General features: G+C 49.1%; 5 protein-coding genes across 5 annotated transcripts; 3 read left to right on the top strand and 2 right to left on the bottom strand.

The window, feature by feature from the left end:
* Positions 1–1,049: 1,049 nt before the first annotated feature.
* H6S33_012030 (uncharacterized protein) lies at positions 1,050–5,530 on the bottom strand (the record flags this gene model as incomplete). Its single annotated transcript, XM_044843397.1, has 6 exons — positions 1,050–1,277; positions 1,336–4,296; positions 4,383–4,574; positions 4,638–4,730; positions 4,787–4,873; positions 4,928–5,530. 6 exons carry the CDS (start codon positions 5,528–5,530, stop codon positions 1,050–1,052), a joined length of 4,164 nt encoding a protein of 1,387 aa, XP_044695698.1.
* Positions 5,531–7,822: 2,292 nt separating this feature from the next.
* On the bottom strand, positions 7,823–9,430 carry H6S33_012029 (uncharacterized protein; the record flags this gene model as incomplete). The annotated part of the gene is made up of 1 exon (XM_044843395.1): positions 7,823–9,430. One exon carries the CDS (start codon positions 9,428–9,430, stop codon positions 7,823–7,825), a length of 1,608 nt encoding a protein of 535 aa, XP_044695697.1.
* A 1,166-nt stretch (positions 9,431–10,596) lies between these two features.
* H6S33_012028 (uncharacterized protein) lies at positions 10,597–14,184 on the top strand (the record flags this gene model as incomplete). The annotated part of the gene is made up of 3 exons (XM_044843394.1): positions 10,597–10,915; positions 11,031–13,939; positions 14,014–14,184. The coding sequence occupies 3 exons, from the start codon at positions 10,597–10,599 to the stop codon at positions 14,182–14,184; spliced, it is 3,399 nt and encodes a 1,132-aa protein (XP_044695696.1).
* Positions 14,185–17,521: 3,337 nt separating this feature from the next.
* Positions 17,522–18,285, top strand: H6S33_012027 (uncharacterized protein; the record flags this gene model as incomplete). The annotated part of the gene is made up of 2 exons (XM_044843393.1): positions 17,522–17,845; positions 17,914–18,285. The coding sequence occupies 2 exons, from the start codon at positions 17,522–17,524 to the stop codon at positions 18,283–18,285; spliced, it is 696 nt and encodes a 231-aa protein (XP_044695695.1).
* Positions 18,286–20,946: 2,661 nt separating this feature from the next.
* H6S33_012026 (uncharacterized protein) lies at positions 20,947–22,843 on the top strand (the record flags this gene model as incomplete). Its single annotated transcript, XM_044843392.1, has 3 exons — positions 20,947–21,086; positions 21,147–22,553; positions 22,621–22,843. 3 exons carry the CDS (start codon positions 20,947–20,949, stop codon positions 22,841–22,843), a joined length of 1,770 nt encoding a protein of 589 aa, XP_044695694.1.
* Between the last annotated feature and the right edge of the window lie 3,971 nt (positions 22,844–26,814).

The raw sequence follows: 26,814 nt of genomic DNA, 5'->3' as shown, positions 1-26,814 counted from the left end.
CGGCTTAAGAATCCAAAGCCCAGTGTACATGTAAACAAAATGAAAGAACAGGTTTGGCGGGGATGTTGCTAGACTACATGTACATAGCTTGGCGCACGGCTCGTCACTCGCTGTCTTGGCACAGGACAGCTACAGACAAAGCTGCCTTTCACGAGACTAGATAAGAGATTTGGCCACGTGGAGGGCACTACCACTACATGAAAATTAAATCAACCAGGCCACGTAGCATACTTCAAAGATAGTTTCGCGGAAGGCGGGGCACGGGGTAGATACATGTAACTAATACGATGACCCCAACTTTTCAATCTTTTCCAACGCTCCACGACCAGAGCAGGAAGAATCCAAGGTTTATTGGGAGCTACATGTAGATCTAGTTTGCGAACCCCGAATTGGCAACACCCTACCCGGATCATACAATATCACTCGCGGTATGATCCGTTGGTAATGGCTTCCGATGATAGCGCCGATACTATGGGCATTCCCAGGTATAGTTTGGAAGGCTTAGGAGAGTAGTGTGCGGCATGAGTCGACTATAGTCGAGTATAAAAATCGAGTATATAATTTGATTAGACTCGGTTAGGGGTGACATTTCGAATCATAATCATGATTAGTCTTTCGCAATAAATCGATTAAATCATGAGTATAAGGAGACAGTAAAACCAGGAAAAATAACAGCGGAAATAATCATCTGTCCTCCAATGATCTTAAAGAAAGACCAATTTTGGGAAGAAATTCGGTTTCTAAGGCCTGAAATATCATCCTGTAAACAATCAGAATAATCGAATAGGTATGAGTTTATGCCATTAATTAATCATAACTATCAGTTGATGGGTCCGAAAGCGTGAGTTGACTTGATTAGAGGCGGAAAACCTAATCGATTGTAATCATGCCTCACACTATAGGAGAGCACGGAAAGTTTAGAGTAATTTGTATCAATCATATAAATGTATGGCTAGAGACTAACTATAACATAAAGTGATACTCAATCTTCTTCTCTTAAAACACTATAAAAAGATACGCGTACAGCAATCAACCCAAACCACCCACCATCAATATCTCCGACGTGGCTTATTCTTTGCCGACCCCAACTGGAAAAAACCGTTATCATCAATCTCCATCCCCCTCTGTCTAGCGGAAGCAACCGATTTTTCCATCGTTATAGCTTGAAGCTTGGTCGTGGTCTTGTTGAGCTGCTGTTGCATGTTGACCTTGGCACTGTCATAGTTGGGTTCGGCTTTGAGCTCCTCGGGCTCAGGGGCTACCTCTTTTTTGGCACGCTGTTGATACGGGTCAGTAAAGAGTTATGTTAGCGGATGTGGAATTGGTACTACTGACCTTCTTGAGGGCAATTTCCTTGTCGGATTGGGTTGGTGCCGTCATGATGATCCTGATGCCAGTTGTACTCTTCGGCTTCTTTGGCATCTCTACTACTGGGGCCACTATTTCCATGGTTGTTTCAAGTGCCTTCTTGCGGAGTGGAATAACAGGTCGCTTGGTGATCATCATTACCTCCATATTAGCTTGGGTATCCTCGTCCTCATCATCCTCATCGTCATCATCATCAAATTCAATACATCTTTTATTGCTGATCTTTTCAGTAACTTGGAGTGCGAAAATGAGAGGAAGAGTGTTTATGACGGATCCAATGGATTTTTGAGGAATATCGAGCTTCGTTACATCGATAGTGGTCGAAGACGGGTTAACAGTGCTAATGGTAGGGTGTGGGATGGCGGCCTGGGAAATTTGAGATTCTTTTGTTAATTGTGGTGTATCCTCTAGCGGCACCGTTGGGGGTGACTGCTCGATATCGAACTCGGAAACCGACTGCTTAATAGTTATCTGGAGGCTAGGTTCCTGTATTGTGACCAGCGAAATAGGCTGATCAACAGGCAAATGGGGAATAATGGTTCCCTGAAACAACTCCACAGAAGTAGGCGGTTCTGAGACAAGAGTTTTCTCTGTCAGTTTTGGAGAAATCTGTCCAATCTCTAACTGGGGGATAGAGGTTTGTTGCGCCAACTCTACTGGTTGCGCCAACTCTACTGGTTGCGCCAACTCTACTGGTTGCGCCAACTCTACTGGTTGCGCCAACTCTACTGGTTGCGCCAACTCAACTGGAGTAGACTGCTGCTCAGCCACCAACTGGGGGTTAAAAACCTCCTGTGATACGGCCATTGGAGCAGGCTTCTCGGTATAAGACTGGGGGGTATAGGCTTCCTGGGTTGGTTCTAATAAGAATAGAGCGGATTTCTCGGTACTCAGTTCGGGAAGGACAGTTTCCTGGTACGATACTTGCTCGATAGTTGGCTGGGGGACAAAAGTACTAGATTCTGTGGATATTGGAGCAAATTGCTCGATAGAATGTGATGCGCTAAGGCTGATATCCAACTGGGAAATAAAGTTCTCCTGTGTCATCTCGAATTGGGATTCATTGTCGGCCCCGTTCTGTTGGCCCTGGAATTCGTTATTCACTGGGATAGCTACGGTAGCTTCTGGTACCATTTGGGTCTGGTTAAACAAGAAGCTCTCATCGATGCCTGCTGCTAATATTGCCTGTCGATACAGGTCATCTTCGCTGAACACGATTTGGTCGATTTCCATTCCATCGATAGTCGGAATATGCTCAGAAGACATCACTTCAGTCATTGTCTGATCTGCAACATCTGTTTGGCTATTCGTATCGATATTTGCGAGTTGGCAAACACTCATCTGGTCTTCAGGCAATAGGTCGTCCTGGTTAGGTATCTCGTTGAAGATAGCGTCGATGTCTATATCCTCATCACAACGATAGTTTAGATCAAAATTTGTGTCAAGCGGGCGAGTAGTCTCTTCCATATCGATTAAGGACTCTAGGGCCTCGTTAGGCGCAGCGGTAGGCTCCAGGTCATTATAAGAGACGACTCCTAAGGAGCTATCGTCAAAGTTCTTTAGAAATTCCAAGAGATCATCCCCACAAGTCTGACAATCCCTGGCCGTGGGTAACTCCTCTGTCTCCTGGGCCTGGCTAGAGGAAGATTCAAGTTGACCTTGAGTATCCATGCCCTCTGTAATATTGCTCTCCAGGTCGATGTTAATCCTCATCATCGTATCAATAAGAACAGCCTCATCTGCAGTCAGTTCAACTACGGGGGCAATTATCCCTGTGTATTCCTGGATATTCTCGGGTTCGAGAGGTCCCTGAATAGCAGATATAACGGTAATCTGAGGGACTTCAAGGCCAGTAGGAGGAACTTCGCCAGAAACTTGAGGCTCTTCCTGCACCTGGAATGAACCTTCGGACCGGAGGTTCGGCTCAGGCGCACTTGGCCAGAGCAATTCCTCGAGTTCCTGGGCGAGATGATCACATTCCCCGAAGTAAACCTCATCTTGTTCTTTCAATTGACCTTGCTCGACGGTTGATTGAATCGTACCCTCAGTTGAAGATACACCCTCGAGTTCGAATAGGGCCGTTAAAGGTTCATCAGCAACAGTTAGCGACTTGGCGGTTGATGGGATCATAACCTCAGTTGAAGATGCGCCGTCGAGTTCGATTAGGGCCGTTAAAAGTTCATCAGCAATAGTTGGTGTCTCGATCCCAGATGCCTCAAGCTCATTGAGGTCTGGGATGCTCTCGCTTTCCAGAACCTTGGGTGGCAGAATTTCAAGCTCCTCGGCCTCTTTGGGTGGCAGAATTTCAAGCTCCTCGGCCTTTTTAGTTGCAGAGACTACAGGGGCTGGTACCACAACTGCCTCTACAGATTTTATCGCTGCTTTGGTTGGTTCCTGATCGATTGTCTGAGTTGTATCCGTCGATACAATCTCATCGACCTGAGATTTTTTGGCTCCATCAGGAATAAGCAGGGGGACAGTAGACTCGGTGACCTTGATGGATTCAGGCTGTCCGTTCTTTGCTAACCACGCTTTTATCTTGTCTGCTCTTGTCTCCGGGATCCTCGGCGTCGCTACAGCCCGAGTCTTGACCACTTTGGTTTCACTTGGGACGACCGGCGGGAAAAGCTTCTCGAGTTTCCCAATCTCTTTGACATCATTGACAACAGGAGTTGGTGCTGTAATCGTAGTGGTCTCTTTTATTTCTTCATCTGGAACTGGTGCCACAGCCTCTGTAGACGGTTTGCGGGGCGCTTGGCTTGTCTCGATCTCCTCCTTAAACTCTTCCTGCTCGGTGTCCTTCTGATCAGGCTTTTCAATGGACTCAACAGTGAATTGGGAAGTTTTAACGGGCGCTTGAGAGATCCTTTCGGAAGTGTTATCATCCTTGGTTAGGGTTTTGAATTTCAAGGTGGTGGATACAGCCTTCTACTCATATATCACTATGCGTAAGTAAGGGATCCCCAAAAATGTAACGCATAGGTATTTTGATTTGAGGAAAGTGAATGACTTACCAATTCTCCCATTTGGTACTCCTTTTCCATGAACCCAGAACCAACTTTCGGATCTGTGGGTAAACATTTTTTCATACGTTTCATGGCATCTTTTGGACCTTTCCACTCGATTATTGATCTCAATCGGAGGCTCGGCTTAGTCTCAACAACGTGAGCTTTTATTTCCTCATCTCTGACAATTTCTGAGTCCTTCTACGCAAAATATTAGGTTTGTTCAAATATTTGTCTTATAGTTCAATTGAATGATTGGCTTACTAATTCTGCTCCACGTAGCATTTTCATGAATCTCCCGATAGCAAACCGGGTCTTTCTGATAAATGCGGCATCATTATCACCCTCTATACTTGCCTGCTCAAAAGTTAGTTTGGTCCAACATGTGATTTCAATGCGTTGTCTCCGCTCACCAAATATTTATAAAGGATTTTCAGCTCCGCACTGGATGATAAACCTTCGTCATCATTTTTGTGCCTATTCGGAAGCACTGAATTAAGCTAGTAAAACGTCAGTTTGGTCCAAAAGAATAATCTAGAGATGGGAAAACTTACATTAAGCTCATTATCACTTAAAATGTTCCCATATACAACGAGCTGATTCCCGTCGTTGGGCGTGTCCTCGCCGCTGGACTGGTCCTCGTCGCTGGACTGGCTCTCGCTGGTTGATTGCTTTTCCAAAATCCTTTTCTCCTTTCGAGCCTTATTTTTCCGCTGATTTTTAAGCCTTTTAGCCTCTGCTGCAGCTGCTGTCTTTTCTTCGAGCTCGGCCCTTGCCTTGTCCTCTAATTTCCAGCACCCAATGATAGGGCTGAGGACACTCGGCATGAGCACCGGTGATTGAGGAATCAATAGAAGCTCTGTTTCCTTTGGCACAGCTCTAGAAACGTCCCCAGGAGTGGCTTCAAGAACAGCCTTAGGTCCATCTTCCTGGTTGATTATTTTGACGTTTTCATCAAATTGGTTCTCGGCAGGTTTTGCGGCATCGTCAAAGAGCATAGAAAGAGAGATGAGAAATGCGAAAAATGAGATTATGCTCAATTCGATAGATCCCCATACCGAAATTTGGTTCTCTTTGATAATGAGACCAACAAAAACCACGAGGAGGGTGAAGAGGGGGATTATGACTTTTCTGGAGATGGTGACTGAGAAACCCATAGTGACGGCTTCTTTAACTCGGGAGAGCAAACAGTTATGGTGGAGAAGTTCAAAGTGTTTGGTTCAAAGGAAGTAATCGAAGAAAGTAAAGATTTTTCCAGAAAATCTAGGATGAATCTAGATGGTGGGGGTTGGTTGGTGATGAGAAGTGGTGTGAGAAGATGGGAAGGTGTGAAGGTGAGAGGGATGGGAAGGGTAGAAGTAGGGAAGAGGTGTTGGGATGGTAGGTGGAAAGCTGCAACGGTTGACAAGTTGACATGTGTGAGAGAAAGGTGCGCATTAACAGAACAGTGAAGATGAAACAATCTCACTTGTCGCCCCCCTTTTTTTTCCACACGGAAACCTTTCTATGGTACATGCACCTCCAGGCCTACACTACACCCATTCACTAAGAGTTTTTCTCACGGGACTACACAGCAGCACAAACTACAACAAACAATCTCTATTCTAAAAAACAAACCAATTCATTCAGGATCTGCGATTAATTATCACTTGATTGGTAGGCCCGTGTGTGATTCGATTCTCCATTCAGACCCCGTGCCAAGATCGAGTGATGGATGATGTCCAACCGCGCACTTGCAAACAGACCGCAACGAGTGTGAGTTGACATGGCAACCTCCTCAAGCGCAAGCTCGATGGCGTTGTGGTGGGGTAAATAAACTTGCTTTTGACAGCCTATAACGCAATGGTCAGTTCAATACATTTCGCACCTAAGTTTGACTGCATGCCACGCATGGTGGCTGACAACTGCAACCGTTCTCGGCGGGATACATACACTTCCCCGGTTTCTGCTGTTGCCTCTCTTTCTCTTCTTCTTCTCCCTCTTTTTTCTCCTTCTTCTCCTCCTTAGGCCCTACATTTACGTAACAGGGGTCGACTAAGTATGGATCTGTTCTACATAGCACGCTAGCTTCTAGTAAGTACTCTCGGGTCCTGACACTCAACCTCTCAAGACGGTTATCAACCTTCCGTTGTCCGTCCTTCCCCAGAGCGGGAATGAGATGGCCCGTTTCCCTGTCGTTTAGAATGGGTGCTTAATGTGGCCGGGGGTGGGTCGGCGCCATCAAACATTCCTTCGTGGAAACCCGTTGTCATCATTTCAGCAACGACTTCTCCTACACGGAAAGCCATCCCCAGGATGTGTCCGTGCAGGCCATAGCGAGTGTCATCCGAGCCTTAACCTCACTGGCCATGGGCTCACATCTCCTCCACAGATATGTAGCTTTGGGGGGGGGGGCCAAACGAGGCTAAGCTCGTATTCGCGCTCCCACGTTATTAAGTAGCGCTAAATTATAAAAATCCTTTTAAAATGTTAGTTTTTGCTACGAAACATGCCGGTTCCTACCACCATGGCCATCGAGTGATCTACGGTGATCCACCCCCGCGTTTGCCGCAACTCAGGCCCACAACGCAACTTTCCCTCCTCTATACCGGCCCCATCACGGCCGTCATAAAGGCTAAGTTTTGAGGATTTTGGTGATGGATCTACTGCTGGTATTTGTGTAGGCGGGATCTGGACCGGGCATTGGTGATAGTGGACGTGCTGGTACGTAGGGTGGTTGGCAACAGAAGACCGGCGCAAGAGCTGCATGTAGCGTGCAGTAATATATGTGTGTATTAAGAGAAGCTCATCGTTCTTATATACACATCTAGAGGCAAGAGCGGGAGCGGGAGGGGATTTTCCCAGACATCGCGTCAGCACATCTGCACCCTCAGCTTAACCCGTACCGTCAGCCCGGATCCGCTACCCCAAATCCCGAGATCGGCAATCGTACCTTCCTCCTACACGTACAGCACTGTAAGATCTGTGCGTAGTCTTTGTCAAGCAATACCCGATATTGGGGCTTTGCTTCCCCGTCACGATCGATTGGGGCGGTGTTGGGCGCCGATTCTAATTCGGCCTAGCGATGACGGATCGGGTTTGGAAATGGTGCGCGCTGTGGGGGAGGTGATGGCTGCATACACGTAGTTCAAGCAGTGAGTTGTTCTCGGGTTGCTTTTGCGTGTCTTTCTTTCCTGCGCGTGGCGGATTAGGCGACAATGAGGAGGGATCGTCGAGAAGGTTGGGGTGCACGTGATCGAGTGATATATTGTGACGTGATATTGGTTTCACGGTCGTTGCGATCATTGCAGGGGCGGTGTTTCGTTGTTTTTCTAGAGAGAACTGTTTCAGTGTATTTACTTGAACATGCTATACGTGCAAAGCTCATGATTTATTAAGACTAAAACTAATGGCAACTACCTACTCAATACCTACTGCTATAAAACCCCCCAGCCATCGACCTCCGACCTTTATTTGAACTTCGGTCTCCTCCTGCCCACATCCCTCCTCACGGGCCTGGCCACGGGTGCCAAAAACCCATCTCTCGTGATGCCCTCATACAGCTCCTCACTCCCCTCGCTCCCCTCACCCCCGCTCCCGCTCTCCCCTCCACTCCCACTCCCACTCCCACTCCCACTCCCACTCCCCTCCTTACTCCCCCCACCCCCCCTATCACTCCCGCCCTTCGCCTCCACCCTCGCACCAACCCACTCCTCCCCACCCCTTCGATCCCTCAGATGATCATCCCACCCAACGCACCTCCACCCCATCGTCTCCCCAAACAGCCCCCCGCACCGCCCCGCCGTCCGCTGCACAACACCGCCCGCAAACCCCGTCAGCGCCGCAACGCCAACAACATTGCTCCAATCCCGAAGCCGCAGCCGCATCATCCGCTTCCTCGCCCACTTCCGCGCGACCGGTGACGGCGCCCGCTTCCGCTTCCGAACGGGCTGTGAGTCACCCCCTTCTTCTTCTTCTTCTTCTTCTTCTTCTTCTTCGGCTTCGGTGTCGGTCATGGGCGTGACGGCCCTGTGCCGCTCCCGTGCTGCCTCCGCGGAGGTGACGGACCGCTTCTTCTTGCGCGCTGGGGGCCGCTTGTAGGGTCTGGTCTTGCGCCGCGGGGCGGCGCCGTCGAGCGCGTGGGCGTGGGCGACGGCGGCCGCCGCCTCTTCGGCCACAAGCGCCTTGGTGTATGAGCGCTCGTGGTGCAGCCCCACCAGCAGCCCATCCAAGCGGCTGATAACGCTGCGCACCACCGGCCTCAACAGGTGGTTACTCACGTCCTCGTCCAGCACTGGCGTCAGGGCCTCCCCGCGCGCCAGCAGCTTCTCTTTGCCGGCGCGGAGGAACACGGCCGTGAGCACCTCCTCGAGCATGCTGCTTGGTGCCGTCTCCGCGGCGGCGGCGGCGGTGGTGGTGGGGGCGGGCGCGGAGTAGGTTGACGGGTCGATGTGGGAGCGCCGCGGCTGCGACTTGAGCGTGTGGGGCTCGTGCTCGGGGCCGCGCGGGACGTGGTGCGCAGGGTGCGGCCAGGAGGTCCAGCTGTTTGTGATGAAGCGCTTTGAGCGCGGGAGCAGGGTGTCCGACGCGAGCTGCGTGGGCGAGTAGGCGCGGTTCTTGCGCGGGGGCTCGGTCTCGGAGGTGGAGGTGGAGGTGGCGGAGGGGGTGGCGGGCGGCGCGGCGAGGTTGTGCCGCTTGATCAGGTGCGCGGAGTAGAGGTGGGCGGAGAGGGAGGAGTTGTGCGCGCGGTCGAGCGCGGCGATGACGCCGTAGAAGGGCTGCACGGTGCGGCGCGTGTCGTGGTGCGTGCCCCAGCGGTAGGAGGAGTCCGGGTCGCTGTCGGTGTCGGGGTCGTTGTCTGCGTGGGCATTTTGTGAGTCTTCGGGGAGGTCTTCGTCGTCTTCTTCGCCGTCTTCGGAGGGAGCTTCGTCGTCGTCGGAGAGGGGGGACTGGTCGGACTCGGAGCCCGGGTCGGAGGCGCTGAGGTCTGAGGGCTGGTGCTCGGGGAGTTGGTCTTCGTCGGCTTCGTCGCCGTTGTCGGAGGAGGGCGCGTTGAAGATGGAGCGGCGGGCGGACATGGTTTCTGTGAGCTTTGGGCGGTGGATGGAAAAGATTTTTTTTGAGGGTGCCAAGGAGGTGGTGCATGCGTTTCCTTGCCGTTTTGGGATTTTAGTAGTTAGAGTGCTAGTTGGGTTGGGATGAGGGTCCCATCATCTCCAGGAGGGTGTTTTGAGGAGCTTTGTGGATGGCTGTTGGGTGAGCTTGGTCAATTGACTCTGTAGATATTGAGGAATAGTTTATTGGTAGGGTCCGTGGTAGTCTTAGACTAGCAGTGTAGGTACAGCTATCAATTGGTTCGATAGCCTTTCGAGATTGCAACAGCACACATGTATCTATGATAATTATGCAGGAGTACCAAGATGAGGCCCAGTATCTCGTCGTTGGGTCAGCCTCTTGACATCCGCAGACAACTCGGGGGTGCGTAAGTTCGTGTTAGTCCTGGTGTAAATATCAGATATTTGTGTGCTCTGAACGTAGCTAGCAGAACTAGACAGCTGGTAGTCCCGTTCCTAGACTTTTGTTGTTCCTCGTCAGAGTCTTTTGTCGTTCCTCGTTAGCATACAGTCTGAGTGCGAGATAAGATAGCTAGATGAAAAGAGATATGAGCTATGAGCTCTACTATATATATCGTTAGTGTCGTCCCCAACATCCATCCAGGCAGTCAGGATTGAAGAGAACTTCACTCACGCTGTATGCTGCAGTGCAAGGTAGAAGTGAGCTTCAGTTATGCTGCATGCTGCAGTTAGAGATTGGACAGAGACTAGCTGGGCCGTGGTATGAGATGACAGTTCGACTTTCTCAAGTGAAAGGCAGAACAGACGACGCTAGGACTTGATAGCAGCAGTACATGTAGGTCCCCCATGACCACTACTCACTGCCCAGAGCTTGCTACAAATGCATAAATGCATAAATGTATACATGCCCATAGGGCTGCAGCTGGTAAGGTTTTCGCCTATTTCCTAGGTGCACCTACATGTCGTGGACGCGGGACAAAAAAAAACGGCACATTGACTGCTTCCCTTTCCTAATAACACGTTTCCCACTTTCCCGTCCCTCTCTTTCTTTCCTCGTAATTTCCCTTACACCTTCTCATCCTTTTCATACTCCTTCATCCATCCATCTCGTAGTTTTCTGCTGGATAGACATCTTCACCACCCCCAATTCCTTGTCATAAATCTAAATAATGGCTCCCCCATCTCCTCAATTCTCTGCTTATCCAGAGGATGAAATTCTCTCTTCTTCTCCTCCCCGTCTCACAATTTCTGATCAATTCCCATCCGCTTCTTCCCCAAGCTTTAGAGATTCATCTTTGAAAGATTCTCCCACTGCTGCAGGAATCTCAGCAGACACTATTCCTGCTACTGTTATGGACAGCTCTCTAGTTCGACTTCCTAGGATGCGTGCCCCTCCAGTTACTGCTCAGGAAACTCCTGTTAGACCATCAACCTCTGAATCTAATGATGAGGATGGGTTTAGCATCATTACACCTGATCAATACAGTGGTTAGTTTACTCTCCCCCATTATTATTTTCTTTTATTTATTCTTTTTTTGTATTTTCTTTTATATTTTTTTTTAATGATAGAAATAAATTAAACTAACTTTGTTTTCATGAGAAGGATATGTTGATGATGGCTCTGGCTATATGACTAGGAGCTTGATGGACATCGTTGAGGACTCATTCAGACCATCACTCGACGGTCATCGATACTCCCCCGAAGCCTCGGAGTTTGAGACCGATCAGCAAGATAATGAAGATGACAAAGCTCTTCTTTCCTCATCGATTCTGAGCCAAATTAGTGATCTCACTGCCTCTGATATCAATGCTTCTTTTTTTATTGCTCCTATCGACGATGATGATGATGCTGCACCGTCAATTCCGCAAACTCATCCTCTCGGAGATGACTTTTGGGAGAATTTTAGAAGGAGTGCTCAGCTTGTGCCTGTGCTGGATTATGCTCCGCTGGATCAGATCGAAGAGGATTCCTGTGAGGGCTTCAGAAGCAGTTCTGTGCTTGAGCATGCTCTTCAGCGTTCTCCACCACCAGAGCGGGTTGGAGAGGAGTATGGCGAGGCTAGTACCATTATTCAGACTACGGTACCTGATACTAAAGAGGATACTGCTTCAGTGGCTGCTGTTGATGGTAGTGGTGAGCATAAGTCGAGGGCTGCTACTGTTGAATATGCATCCGAATCTGAGTCTGAATCTGGGTCGGCTTCTCATGCTCATTCCGAGTTTGAGGATCAATCTATTCCAGAAATTCAAAAAACCGATAATTCCACTCAGTCAAAAGAAACGCCATCTCTTCCACCTCATTTGAGGATGAACGTTGGACAACCCTCTGCACGCCCCACTTCTGAGTCGGGGGAGTCCAGCGTGAGTTCCAAGTCAGCTGGAAGCACCAGTGAAATTGACAGAGAAGCCTCAATCAGGGAACTGATTGAGTCCATCTATATCGATGAGATTGCTCTACTCGCAACCGTTTTATATTCCGTGTACACGGAAATCCCTGAACACCGCGTGGATTGTTCCGTAGACCCAAACCCCAGAATCGGCTCGAAAAACTTGTTATATACAGTCAAGTTGTCCAGCAATGCGCGCGTTGGTGAAATTAGACCAGCCAAATGGCTTGTACGGATCCCTCTTTCTGCTCGCAATTTCAGTGCGTCAGACAGATATTGGCTCGAGTCTGATATTAAGGCAATGACCTTCATCAAAGAGAAGACGGATATTCCAGTTCCGTGCATTTTTTCGTATGACTTGTACGAAGATAATTGTCTCGGCGTGCCTTTTATCTTGATGAGCTGTATGAAGGGCGGAAAAGTCGATGACCTGTGGGGCGTCTGGAACGACGAGCAAAAAATGCGTTGTCTTTCTCAATGCGCTGAGCATATGAGCAAGTTGAGCAGATTTCCCTTTGATAAAATTGGGGTTATCGCTGTCGACTACGTGCAAGAAAAGCTTATCATCAATGGTAAACCGCATCAACTCACTGGTGGAGGCGCCGTCATCAGTGGACCATTTACCTCCACGAAAGCTTACCTAGACGACATCTGGGTGAGAGAGATCAAGAAGGTGCGAGGCAGCACCGAGACTGAGGAGGTCAAGGCCAGAAATCTTCTTCTTTTACTGAAACTCCTAACTGGAGCCCTTGTCGAGCCTGTCAGAGAGAAGTTTTATCTTTCTCCACCTGAGCTTGGAGGTGGAAATGTTCTTGTGGACTTTGAAGGAAACGTCACTGGGTTCGTCGGTTGGGAGCAAATCGGCATTCTTCCCAAGGACATGGGCTATGCTAGGTATCCAGAATGGATTACCGAAGATTGGGTCCCTCCGATGAAAAATAAACCTGTTTCGAGTGAATCCCTCAATAATTCAAGACGTTTCAGGCCGGCAGAAGCTTCTTCGACCAATGGAAAGGCATCTCAGGTTGTTACCGGGGGGAATCTTGATCAGCTTCGCAACTTTGTCTACCTTGAGTATGAAGACCCTCCGGCTTATTTCTCAGGCAAGCAAAACTATTCATCGGAGGAGGTCGGCGATGGCGCTGCTGATCTTAGAGATGAATCAGCTACGGAAGCCACTGATGATAAAGCCATCCATGATCTGATTGGCGAAGGGGCTGGTCCATCTGAGGTTTCTGGTCCATCTATGGAGACTGCTCAGAAATTAGAAAAGCCAAATAAAATGCCTAATTATACTAGTGTCGAATGTAACGGTACTCCCCACGAGTATGAAAAGTGGAAGTATAGGAAGACGGAGAACGGGGGTAGCAGATGTTATGGAGGCATGAGATACCGTAATAAGCGTGGATACACAACACGTCAGCATAATCGCAATCGTAAAAGTTTCGACGAAGCCGCCGAGCTACAAAAGGCTACAACCAGTGAAGAGAAAGCCAAGGTTCACACACTATCTCAGTGGAACTCATTGTCTGACCAACTCAAAAGGAAGGATATTCAGCAGAGAGAGGAGAGGAAGAGAGAATGGTACTCGAAAAAAGAGTCGGAAAAAAAAGCGGCAATCGAGCAGGCTAGTGCCATACCACCGATGGTTGAAACCTTTAAGAAGGTTGTCGTAGGCCCAGGCCAGACGAGGAAACTCGTTGAAGTTACCAGGACTTACAGGGGCGAGCAGGCCGAGACCTTTTCCGACGAGATGGCCCGCTACCGGACCATGTATGATGACTTTTTCTTGGAACTATCCCTTGAAGATTCACAAGCTACAAGATCGTCACTCGTATCCACAGCTCTTTATGTAGCCCTGAAAAATGATGCTGTTAGGTCACATATCGTCCCTAAGTTGGCCAAGGAGGTCTTTGGAAACAGCGTTGGTCCCAATATCTTGACTATGGTCGGAAACGGCCCATGGGCACAAAAGCTACTGGCAAAACTCGATGACCACAGCTTCGCCAGCGGAAACTCCGAACCTGAGGATACGAAGCTGCAAGAGGGAAAGACAATTTATATCTACTGCCTTGAGCTGGTAGCAATCTTTACAATTGTAGCAATTTCTTCCGTGGCCTGTTGGGTGAGTGTCCTCCTCAGGGAGGGTTTTCCTTTTTTTTTTTTTTATATAAACATCGCAACTAATCGTTCGAGTAGTGGCTTGGTTTGAATAACCTCAACCCCGACAAGCTTACTGAATTGGAAAAAATACTTATTTTTATGTCCGCTTTTTTTTTCGTAACGACCGCATTCCTCTCCTACTGGCTACTCTCTGCGGAATCGAGGAGGGATTACGAAGAAGAAGAAGAAGAAGAAGAAGAAGAATAGAGGTGGGATGAGTTAGTCATTCGGTGGCAATGGTGTAAAGAGTCATTCTTTACTGGTAAGTAGGTTTCAAGCCCAAATTCTGTCTGCTACTTTTCATTTCATTTCGATCTATTTTTTTTCTTGGCATGATATCATTCATACCCTTTAAAGGTCTTTCCTTTTTTTCTTTTTTTTTTTTCTTGGCAAGAATATACTACTGCAATACATTTCTAGCTTTCAATTTTTCTTTTTACTTTTATTTCACTGCTTGTTTTTCAGTTGGGGGTGGCTTTGTGGGGATGTCGCTTTCATATAACTAGTCTTTCTTAGGCGGTCGTTACTTGTGGGAGTGAGTTGCTTGGGGATGACAACATGTCGAGTGATTTTTCATGTCTGGGGCAGCAATCATCTTTTCAAGCTAGTCATGTACTCAGCTACAAGATAAGGGATAGGGGGAAGCAATGATGCAAATGGGCGGGAAAGAAAGAAACGGAAGAAAGCACTCAGGGAGAAAGTACGGAGGAAAAATGGAGACAAGTGCAAAAGGCATTCACGGAGGAAGAAAATCGGTAGGAAGGGGAATAGGTATATAAGGAAAGAGAATCAAAAAATGATTTTCCCCTTCATCTGTTTTACCAATGTAGATGTGATAGCGCGGTGATGTTCAGGTGGTTAATTTGGCTGCGAGCTTGATCGTCCATGGGGACACAAGTATCTAATTGGTCGCGAGGTTTTCGGGGTGAGGGTTATTCACTAGATACTAAGAGCTCCCTTTGCAACCTACTCCCTGCAGTGTCCAATCTATTTACAAAGTCAATTATCCATGATATCCACATATCCGAACTCGGGTGTGGTTCTTTTCTTTGTCCAGTATATATACAGCAGTCCTAGGAGGTAGAACAAAACCAACCAATGATGATAATACTTCCTGGCCACAATGAGGAAGATTATACAAGACGCCTTAATAACAGAAATAAACAGCAGGGAAAAACCGGGAGAGAAGACCCCTCTAACCCTTCGAACGAAGCCTAAAGATCGACAGGAACCTCCACCTCTCCCCTTCAGGGAGAGCACAGGCTCCGGGAAAGGATGGAGGGTTAGGGGTGATTTACACGGAGAGAGCCCCAAACAAGACCAGGAAAGGGCGGAGGCGGCAAGCATGTATGCCCCCTCACGGCCCAAGAGTAGGAGGTGGGGCCGCGGGGGGAAGTGGAGGGGCGCGCTTGCGTTTCTGTCACTGCAAGGAGAGAGGGGGGGGGGGGGTGGGATGTGATCGGAGCGGGTGAGCTCGGGCACTGGCCAGGGTTTAATTCTTCTCAAAAGTGGGAGCAAAGCTAGGGGCGGAGCAAGAATACCGCTCCTTTCCGCCTTCCAATAAGGGAGGGAAAAAAGCAAAGCAAAGCAAAGCTAGGGGAGGAAGGGGAGAAGAGGAACGCACCCTATGGTGCGGCGGGCGGGAAAAGTGGGAATAGGGTGAAAACGTCAATAGCGACGCCAAAACAGTTCTCGTACTCAGCGTGCGCATGTAGTGTGTAGTGCTAGTACGCTGGCCCTTGGCGGGGTAGTGCGGCGTTCTTACACCGCTCCGCCTATAGCTAGGGTCTCTTGGCGCGCCCGCATCGATATCACTGCTGAACTGTGTGCAAATAATTATTCTCCGTACTAATGACCCGAGGCGTAGCGGAACAGGGTCTTATATATCCGTGCACCTGTAATGAAAAGTATGAATTTTCTTCTCTAGCACTAGTCTGAGGTTTCGCTCTTGCCCATTGCTTTTCCCGTCGCTCCAACAGCAGAGTACGTACCTGGCAGCCAACTAAGCGGGTACACAGACAGACCCCGCTGCTCGCTGCAGTATTGTTTATGTTGATCAATGTCTTGGGCCGCGCAAGCGAATCCTCTATGATGCTGTCTGTCTACGTACGCTCGAACATTTCTTTTTGATGATCTTCGATTTCAGTGTTTCGTACGCGACAAACATCGTACCCGTGATTTCATAGCGTTTCCGAACATGACCAATATTGCACGACATACAAAAAGGTGGATTTGACGGCTTTTTGTATGGTATGCAATAGCAGACGTGTTCGGAAACGTCATGAATTTACGGGTAGGTGCTTAGACGTCGTCGCCCTAGCAAAAGCAAAAACAGGAATCCTCATAGTGAATACCTAGCCCATCACATACCCAGTTATCCCTCGCGCCAACTCCTCTTTCACAAGTTACCCCCCCCTCGACCCCATCCCATCTCATCCCCTTTTCTATTCCTGTCATGATATACCTATCCCGCAAGTAAGCACTCTAGGGTACTTAGGTCAGTTGCTCCAACAACACCCCTGCAAGGTAGTACCCACCGAACAGAATTCTGGAACACACAAGCCTTTTTAGTGCGCCAGGATCTCTGGGGGGGTGAAACACGATAGCAGCTTAGCGCCCTATTTCGATCCGGACTGTGACGGATTCCAAACGGTGCTGTGGGTAACCTTAAACATGGCGGAGGCGCTTAGTGTGAGAAGAGGTCCATATAGGTAGGTGGTTGAGTTGCAGTTAAGCCCATCGCGATGGATGCGATGAGTAGGTAAGTGAGAACATGGCCAGTAGAGTGCGGTTTATTTACAAAGTACATAACGCAAGCGCAATTATTTTCGTACGTAGGCGTCTATGTAGTTAGTAGTCAGTCATGTAGGTAATGTATGTAGCCTGGTTCCAAATACTTAAACGCTCTCGTGCTTGTGGTACTCCTTCACGATGGATGATGCATTTGAGTGTGTCGTTCTTCTAATCTCTATGGAGGATCGCCCTAGAGTGCCCATTCCACTATTAGAAAGTTACATTTGCACACGCACAAAAAAACCGGCCTGCATTGAAGTGCAAGCCAACTGCATAGATCTAGTATGTTCGATCAGAAGCATGTTTCTTCTTGGTCCCCTGAGATCTGCGTACATGTGTGTATTGGTGATGTTGGAATACTGTTTCGTCCATCCCCTAGATCCCTATCCACCTTGTATGGCTGGCAGTTTCCCTCTTCGCGCCAGCCTGATAATTCTATAGAGGCCGGTCGAAAGCTATAAGTCGTACTCACTGCCTCGCTCTGTTCTGCTTTTCTGTTCAGTATTCCAACATTCTCATTCTCCTCACTCATATCCCCCTTACCTTGTAAAGCCTATTTCTTTGTTCCTCGAAACCTTGCTTTTTTCTCTTTACTTAAAATCTCCTCACCTTATTAATTCCTCCTACTACAAACAGCGCCAGTCGCCTCTTGTTTGCTTCATTCCCACATATATTCTATTCCCAAAGCCCAGTTAGTTGCACTCATATCATCTAATATCAACGCCCCCCGCCACTCAAATCCTCAAATAAGATGCGTTTCTCTCTCCTCGCCGCCGCCGCCACCCTCGTCGGGCTTACCACAGCCCAGAGCGGCACCGCTACCTCCTCCGCCGCCACCCCCTCCGGCTCCGTTAAAGCACATGTAGTGATGGCCAGTAACATCAACGGGTCCCTCACCTTCTCCCCCGAGACCATAACCGCCGCCGTCGGCGACCTCGTGCAGTTCCACTTCTATCCAAAGAACCACAGTCTTGCGCAGTCAACGTTCGACAACCCATGCCAGCCCATGCCGCAGACCAATGGAACTACTGGCTTCTGGTCGGGCTTCATGCCCGTTACTTCCGAGAGCACCACCGTATGTTTCCTCTCCCCCCCGCTCGTGTGGCAGCTATATAGTAAGCCCTAACTAACATATCTTTCTAGATGCCGGTGTTCTCCGTGGTAGTTAAGGATACGACGCCAATGTGGTTCTACTGCGCGACGGGCAAGCATTGCCAGGCCGGGATGGCCGGTGTGATCAACCCGCCCGCGAACCCGGCGAGGACAATCGAGGCGTATAAAGCTGCTGCTGCGCTGGTTGCTCAGGCGGGCGTTCCTAACACTGCTGGTGGTACTGGAGGAACTACTACTGGTGGATCCACACCTACTACGGGTGGTGGTAGTGCGTCCGCTACTAATGGCTCGGCCAGTGCCACGGGCACCGGTGCTAATGCGGCGAATGGGCTCGCGGTGTCGTATTGGTACTCGGCGATGGGTATGGCGGTGGGTGCGTTGGTGGTTGCGGTGGCTTTCTAGGGGGTGGGTTCGGGTTTCTTGTATTGGGTTGTTTCTCGTTCCTTCCTGTTTCTTTAGGCTCTGGGTTGTTCTTGCAGGATGTTCCTCCTTTTTTTTTTTTTCTCTTTTTTTTTTTTCTTTCCTACTCTTTCTGTCTGGTTTATCGTCAATGGGCAATGCACAAAAGCTACATATTTCATATAACTTCATGATCAGTCCAACTAGTTGGCTAGTTGGGGAGACAGTGGTGGGATGTAGCTACTTACTTACTATGAATCAGTTTTAAGTACCTACATACCATGACCTTTAATACTATACTAGACCGAGACGCTGGTCGTATTGGTTGAATCTATCTCGTTGCGTTCCACTCACTCTTAGCCTGAAGATATTCACCAGGATAGCTGTTATCAGGGCTGTAACGCTGCCAGAATAGTAAGAATCAGCTCCAAAGTAGAAAAGCTCTGTTAATGGAGGGGTGACGGGCGTGACTTTCTGTGGATTTGCAAGAAAACCTGCCTAACTGCTCCACGCCACAGTGCTTGAACACCGTCTGGCTAAACTTTATCATAACCTTCTTGATTAACATGGCCCTCAATTGACTCAATTGAGCATGCTGATCCAGATGTGCCACCCAGCTCTTCAAGTGTCTAAATCTAGACCCCGTGGCCCGCGTTGGGAACATCTAGATGCCACTAAAATCCAGACGATTGAATATTGGTCAGGACATGAGCCCCAGCTGAGGGAGTGGGTGGAGTAGGTAATGCTTACATTTTCAATTGTGCATGTGGAGAGTGTTAAGGACCGGCTCTTATCGTCTTGCATCAGTCATTTTGAAATCAAACGACTACATACAGTCGTTTGCCGTCTCTTAACAATACTGCCACTTGACGAACAGGGGTTCCAATAATGCAAGCTGTGAGATCTCCAGTTCTTTTAATTTCTATTGGCTCAAAGTATTTGTCAAGCAACGGTAAACGACTGTAATAGGCTAGGCAAGCCCATTAATAGCTCCTCTTATTGCAGGTTGGTGAGCATTAAACAATATATAGGCATGAGACTACCGATAAGCCAATTTATAAGCTTAACGTTTTGTATCTACCAACGCCCCGGTATTGCCATAACTGTAAGGTTGCATGCCATTAATGAATTAAACAAAAAAAAAAAAAAAATACCAACGCCCCGGCACATGCAAACTCGGCCTCTGGCTCTAGGGTACGCCACTATCGAGCTCGCTGGGCAATGTCGAGTGGCTGGCACTGAAGCGTCTATGTAGAAGTTCTAAGAGTTTGTGGTGCATGTCAGTCCATAGCCATCTCTCTGCAGCTGTTTGTGGGGGTCCTAGAGGCATATAACTCACCGACAGATGGGCACTACGCTTCCCCGGTTATAAACCGGTGGAGGCTCAGTACGCTTAGTTGAGAGGATTTTATATCTTCCCGTCCATAAAACACCTCAGTCTCTACAGAAATCTCAGTAGATGGTTTCCATCATTAATGGAACAATAAGATGCATTGTAGAATCTCAATTCTAGTCTCTACATCCGGAATCAGAATTAACTGTCTTTCGGACTGTGAGGGTGATTCGATAGGGCAACACGTTGGTCATTAAGAGGGAAGAAGACTAGAAGAACCTCGGTAGTAGGCGTAAATAGTGTGTCCACGGGGCATTGACGCTCGAGGCCTCGCCTCGAGGCCTCTTCATCGAGAGAGCTCAAGGCATGGGGGTCGACGAGGCGAGCAGACTCGAGGCAAACCCTCTTGCTCGCCTCGAACTGCTTGAGGTTTAGGTAATGGCATATGTTCAATAGGGTTGATATTTCCGATAGGAACATTGGAAATATTCCCTACATTTGCATACCAGTATTACAATAAAATGCAATCTTGACACCTGCCTCTACTCGCCTCGAGCAACCTCGTGGACCACGCTAGGCCGCGTAAATTTATAAACCGAATTGTATTTTCTTGCTAACACGTATTCTGTGTTTATCTCTCTATACAGGCGAGCAAGCCAGATAGATCACTTGGCCGGGTCCTCAAGACCTTCATGTCTGGAATGGAATCGACTAGACCGGAGTACGTATACCTAAAGTGACTATATGTTACGTAGAGTATACCCGCCCCGCCCCGCCCACCTGCTTCCTCTTCTCTACACAACTACATACTCCACAGGTCCAACCCATAGCTATTCTGCACCAGTCCAGAGATTCACACACACATCACTTACTCTCAGAAAGCCCCGTAACTTTCATAACTTGACCTGGAATCACGGCATATCACTCGCATCCTCCGCCTGCCCCTCGTTAACGCGGAACATGCCGGGCCCTGTTGGCGAATCACATGCTGGCGGCGACGTGTCTCCATAAGTACTGAAACCGCGGTGCGTGTCGGTGCCAGGAAGCGAGTCTCGTGCGACAGCAGCAGCACAAGCTTTGGAGGAGATAAGGATCGGCAGGAATCTCAACCAGATTTGTTCTTTACATGCCAGGTCGAAAACGTTAAGGCTGATACTACGGACATAGCTCTCTCATCCTTACTCTTACTGCTGTTCACACTCTCATACTCATCATCATCATCGTCATAATCATCACTACAAGTTTCATCGCTATCATCACCATCATCATCGCTATCATCACTATCAGCGCTATTCTCACTATCATCACTACTCGCGCTGTCAATCATCGGAATGCCAAACAATAATTTCTCGACTACTTCACAGGGTATCAACTATCCTGCAGCCATTGAGGCGCCAGTAACGCCGTACACCAATCCTCCAGACACAAACCCCGTACTGGCAGGATTGCCATTACGGCTACTGAGTGAAGCGTAAACAAATGCCTGCTTCCTTCATGGTCCATATAACCACTTCTAACAGCTACAAAACAGAGTTGCAAACATCACACCCCTTCAATCCCTCCTCTGGAGCAACGCAGGCTTCGGCTCCCTACGCTCTCTTGAGGCCACCGGGATCCTCGACCCCTACCAGCCCCGCTTCGACCCCACCGTGATCCCTCACAGTGCCCCCATACCGCCCACCTCTCTCCCGCGCCTTCCCAAGGAGAATCCAATCTTTTACTGCGCCGGCGAGTACATAGATGCCTACAGAGAGAAGAAGCTCACGCCCACTGCCGTCACTACCAAAGTTACCAGCCTCCTCGCCTCCCCCCAACACTCGGCATGCATTATCACGCCCGTGACCCCTTCCGCTTCACCCAGCGACCGCCGCTATGCCACCAACGCCGAAGCCCCGAGAATGAAGCTTGACGGTGTCCCGATCCTTGTCAAGGACGAGCTCGCTGTCGCCGGCACTCCCAAGACTCTCGGCCTTACTTTCGCAGAAATGTCGCGCCGCGGCACAAATAAGCTCGACGACGGAGAGACATCATGGTGTGTACAGAAGCTGATTGACGCCGGCGCGCTCGTGGTCGGGAAAACCAACATGCACGAGATTGGCTTCGATACGACGAACAACAACCCGAACCATGGGACTCCGCGGAACCCATACAACCCCAATTACTATACCGGCGGGAGCTCCGGCGGTAGCGCCTACGCCGTTGCGGCAGGTCTAGTTCCTATTGCGGTCGGCGCGGACGGCGGGGGCTCCATCAGGCTCCCCGCAGGTTACTGCGGCGTCTACGGGCTAAAGCCAACTCATGGGCGGATCTCACAGGCACCAACGCGATCAATTGCGCCGTCCAACGGAGTCATCGGGCCCATCGCCGCAACAATGGACGATCTCGAACGTGCCTACGAGATCATGGCGCAACCCGACCCCAGCGACGCATCCTCCCGCCTGTTCCCTCCCCCGCAATGGAACCCCTCGGACAGCAAGAAGCGCCTCATCGGTGTCTACAAGCCCTGGCTCGAAGACTGCAGCCCCGACGTCCACGCTGCGACCCAAGCGGCAATCCAGCATCTGCAGACCAGCGCCGGCTACGAAGTAATCGATATCGAGCTGCCGCTCCTCTCCGAAGGCCGTAAAGCGCACGCCCTCACAATCATGACCGAGATTGGCCAGGGTTTCTGCAAAGGCGACACGCACGGGCTCACACCCGCCAACAAGGTCGTCGTCGCCATCTCCGGGCAGACGCCGGCGCGCGACTTTGTCCTCGCGCAGCGGGTGCGAGCGCTGCTGATGTCGCATCTGGCGTGGCTTTGGGAGAAGTATGGTGACACGCTGGTCATTGTGAGTCCTGTGACGCCGACGGCAGGGGCGAAGATTATTGCGGAGGGGCATGCGGAAAAGGGTGGTGCGGGGGTGAGCGATACGAATGCGAGTTTGAAGAGTATGCAGTGAGTTTTTGCCCCACCCACCCACTCCCCCAACAACAATAGTAGTAGCATGGCTAATTAGCGCAAGATATGTGTTCCTGGCAAACTTCACGGGCACGCCGAGTATTTCCATGCCAGTCGGGTACTCTGCAGACGGGGTGCCAATCGGCATGATGGGGCTTGCGGCGTGGGGCGCGGAGGAGACGCTCCTCAGTCTTGGGAGGGCGTGTGAGCGCTACTTTGAGAACGAGGTGGGGAGAAGGAGGCCTGCGGGCGAGGGGTGCTGGGCGGATGTGCTGGGGGCAGTGTGATGTGATGGGCAAGTAGGTTTGTTTTTGATTTTGTTTATTTTTTTTCTTTTCGGAGAAGCTTATACCTGTAAACTAAACCTTAATAACATAACCATCCACGCATGACTGGTCATGGATGGACGGGCATTGATTTATTTACCAGGGGTTTGCAAATTGTGTCATGTATAACGAGCTCGAGTATATAGGAATGTACGATCAACGATTGGCTCCGCCGCACCCTACTGTACAGGGAACAAGCAAAAGAAAAACCGGTGTAGCCTCTCGTTCATCGCTTTCCCGTCTCCGTCCCCTGAGTAGCTGCACCACCAGTACCTTGTACGGTTGTCCGGTTGGTTGGGTTGGTTTGGCAACCTGAGATATATTATAGCCCTCCTGATATCAGCTGGGATGCGCGTGCACTCCACTCCACTCCGCTCACTCATTTAGTCATGCTGCTATCCACCCTGGTTTCAGAATGGTAGAGTGTCTCAGTGGACACCCCTATACTAGATAGGCTGGGCACCCTTGATATGTATTGGGGGTTAGGATATAGGGATTGGGGTATTGGGGTATTGGTGGGCAGGTGAGTCATGGGTTATCACTCGTTGGTGGCTTTAGGGTTAGTTGGGTCTGGGGGGTTGGGGGTTGGGGTTAGGGGTTGGGGTTAGCAGTTAGGGTTAGTACTCATGGCGGACGCATACAAGGCGGGGTTGGGTACGGAGAGGAGTCTGTGGGAACTGAGGGTATCGACTTCACTTTACGTCACCCGAAGGCCTAGGAAAGTGCTGTTTTGGTTTTTTTCTCCGCTTTGAGACAGACACTCAGGCACAATCGATCTACATATCAACAAGCACCATGTCCTTTCTTAGGCAGTGATAATTCTGACCAGTTACTACTTGCTTAGCACACTGAGTACATGTCGTCTCTCACTGGGGTTTGGATAGCCTTGGAGTGAGTTATCGTTATCGAATATTCAGTTTGGAGGGGTTGGTCCTTATAGGGCATATATTCTTTGTAGATAATGTCCTTCTGCTGTATTCTTATATGGCCCTATAAGCTAATGAACCACCAACCAATCACTCATTATATGAAAATATCCTATTATACCAACGGGGACGGTTTTTAACTTTGAAGCATGGATTGGTTGGTGCCTTAAGGTTCGACGACTCAAATAAGGTTTCCTATCCTCGGGCGTGTGCCTGCGCCATCCAGCCAATTCCAACCACAACCTCGCACGAGGAGGGCTCGCTTCATCTCATATCGTGCCAATGGCCGCTTACGCTTAAATCCAGGACACACCACAGGTCAGGCCAGAATGCAAGCCCGGTACGTCATCCCTTCTCACCCCCCCAAATCTCTCTGAGTAACTCAGGGCAAAAAAACAAACCAAATCTTGAATAGAGTGAGACTCGAACTCACGCGGGTTGCCCCACTAGCACCTGAAGCTAGCGCCTTAACCGCTCGGCCATCTATCCATGCTCGTTGTGATCGCGGGAATTGTTTACAGGGCTGAGGCCGAAGTCACGTTTTATCACTCGATACTTGTTTAGGTTTAGGGTTTTCCGAGCAATGCGAAGGTTTTGAAGGACGAGGAACAACGCTGAATTATCTTTGTTCTTAGATATAGGTTTTTAGAATGCGTGATCTGGACTGTTGAAGGAATCTTTTTTTGAAGTTATGATATTTCATTGGTAGGTCAATGGCCAGAGTCACAGCTGCAGCTGTATACTACGTATAGACCCAAACCCAGAGCTTGGATCTAGAGGGAGTCAGGAAGATCTCTCTGGCTAGATCTTTTCGAATATTCGTAGAGTTGTAAAATATTTCCAGGGCTAGGGATCTTCTTGTACCATGTCGGCCATGCCGCATATGTATTAGAATAAATGTTTCCCTTAACTACCCTCGGGGAGTCCACCCGCGCACGTTCAAAACCCATAGCTCTGGAGCGCTCGGGCTTCATCGTACGATCCAGTCCTGCTTAGAACATGATCAGAACATGCCAAATTGCGCACGGATTACTGATGGTCCCGCCCCGCTTCCCACCTCTCCTCTATCGATATGCGCGATTTCAAGCCGTCTTATCCAAATAACCCTAACCCACGACGGTACAATCGGGTCACAGGTGGTCCATCTACGGGGGCGATCAGGCCCAATATAGCCTGCATATCCTCCCCCAACTTGTTTGTTACGCAGGGCCCCCCCAGTTTCGGTCGTTCCTGAAATCGCAACAGTATGTGGCGGTATGCGGTCGACGAAGAAAAAAAATTGCATGCATATCAACCGGATGGTACATATGTACCATGTTCGCCCACAGGAGAAAAAACTCCTCCCTAAATCGTCACGTCACGGTCCAATGAACGATCTTTGCACCCCCCGGGCATGAGATTAGATTGGCGAAGCCGTGGGCTTCTGAAAGAGATCAGTCTCAGATCTGGGGCTTATCGGTTCGAAAATGGCATCATTCAGCAGGAAAGAAGCAGGACCAAAGCGCCCAGCAACCTGGTACCCTATTGTTTACAGGCTCTGTTGCTATCCAGGTTCTCGGAATTTCTTGGTAGGTTTCTTCTGTATGTACCGGAAGATCTACTCTATCAGAATCGAAGGTTCCCCCAGTTGAGCCCATAGCGGCAAGGATTGCGCATAGCATATTGGGGGTCCTTTCTCTCCCTTCAGTTGATAACAAATCATTCTATATAGCAGGTCAGGTTTAGTGGGGTGAAGCAAAGGAGGGGAAATGTCAGTCACAGCAATGGAAATATTCCTTACACCGAGTTTTCCTTATAGCCAGACACGACGCTCTATTTGGTCAGGTTTTGTCCTGCAGAGGTCTGTTTCGCCAGATAGGGTCTGGCGGAGAATTAATAGTCCGGCAAATATGGATGGACGCCTGGTGCTAAGATAACATCGATGCTTTCCCTTATCTGAGCCCTTTTCACAATGGATCGTGAAAATTGATTGCTATCGCGAAATCATGCAAAACATCTGTTGTCACGGACAAGGATTGGAACGCATGAGCACGTGATCCCCGGTTCTCATGTGCCATCACTCGGATCCAGATAGCCAAACGATTCTCCACAAGGGGAGTTTCGTCGGTGAAGATTATCGTCGTGCCCTCAAGGGAAAGGGGGTACCTGGGTGTGAGAAAACAACGTAGAGTGCGAGGGTTGACATATTTCCTGGATAAATTGAAACCTCTTGTTGTCTTGTCTTGTTGGGACGGAGCGAGTAAAGGTAGTACGTACGGCAGATGCCTGAACTGCGCTGCATGCATGCGGGCTCGATGGAAACGTATTCAAATATGCCACGATACTCGAAGAACACAGCATCTAAGCTCACGATCTATGTGGCCATATGTATTGGTTGATTTGTTGTTCTGCGGTTATCTGTCACGCTCTTTACTGCTGGATACAAATCGGTTCTAGAAGAGGGGAAATCTACTGCTGCAATATGGTTAGCACGTGCTCTCATGCATCTGCATTCGAAATTTATGTAATGTAGGACGTCAAAATGAAAAATCAAAGTACAACCATCCAAAAAATAAAAAATAAATTAGGGAAACTGCAAAACGACGTAATTGTACGTGGAGAGAAATTGAGAAATCCTACTTCATGCACATGTGGCTCTCCAGGGTTTAAACTTCGAGAAGCCGAAACTTTTGTTTTTCTCCGCAGTAACTTTGAACCCCTCAATTTTTTATATACCCTTAATAGTTTTCGAAAAAGACCCCGCCTTTGTGAACGGCGAAAACAAGATTCGCAGCACGGTAAACGACCCCACTCGATCCCGCAGTAATTATATATTCAAAACACGTAGTTAATAGGTTTATAGGTTTTTAAGAAAAGCCATGGGTAATTATTGTGACCCCACTTTGCGACATTGCATTGCAGCGGCGGGGCCGTTGCGTGACAGTGAAATTAACTGCCGGTGACTCCGAGACGTGAAATGCCCAACGACATTCATGTCACGGTAATAAAAAAAAATAAAAAAATTAA

Source organism: Morchella sextelata, assembly GCF_020137385.1.
Source record: "Morchella sextelata strain SCLS chromosome Unknown scls_7, whole genome shotgun sequence".
Lineage (NCBI taxonomy): Eukaryota > Fungi > Ascomycota > Pezizomycetes > Pezizales > Morchellaceae > Morchella > Morchella sextelata.
This window is presented reverse-complemented; position numbering and strand designations above follow the sequence as displayed.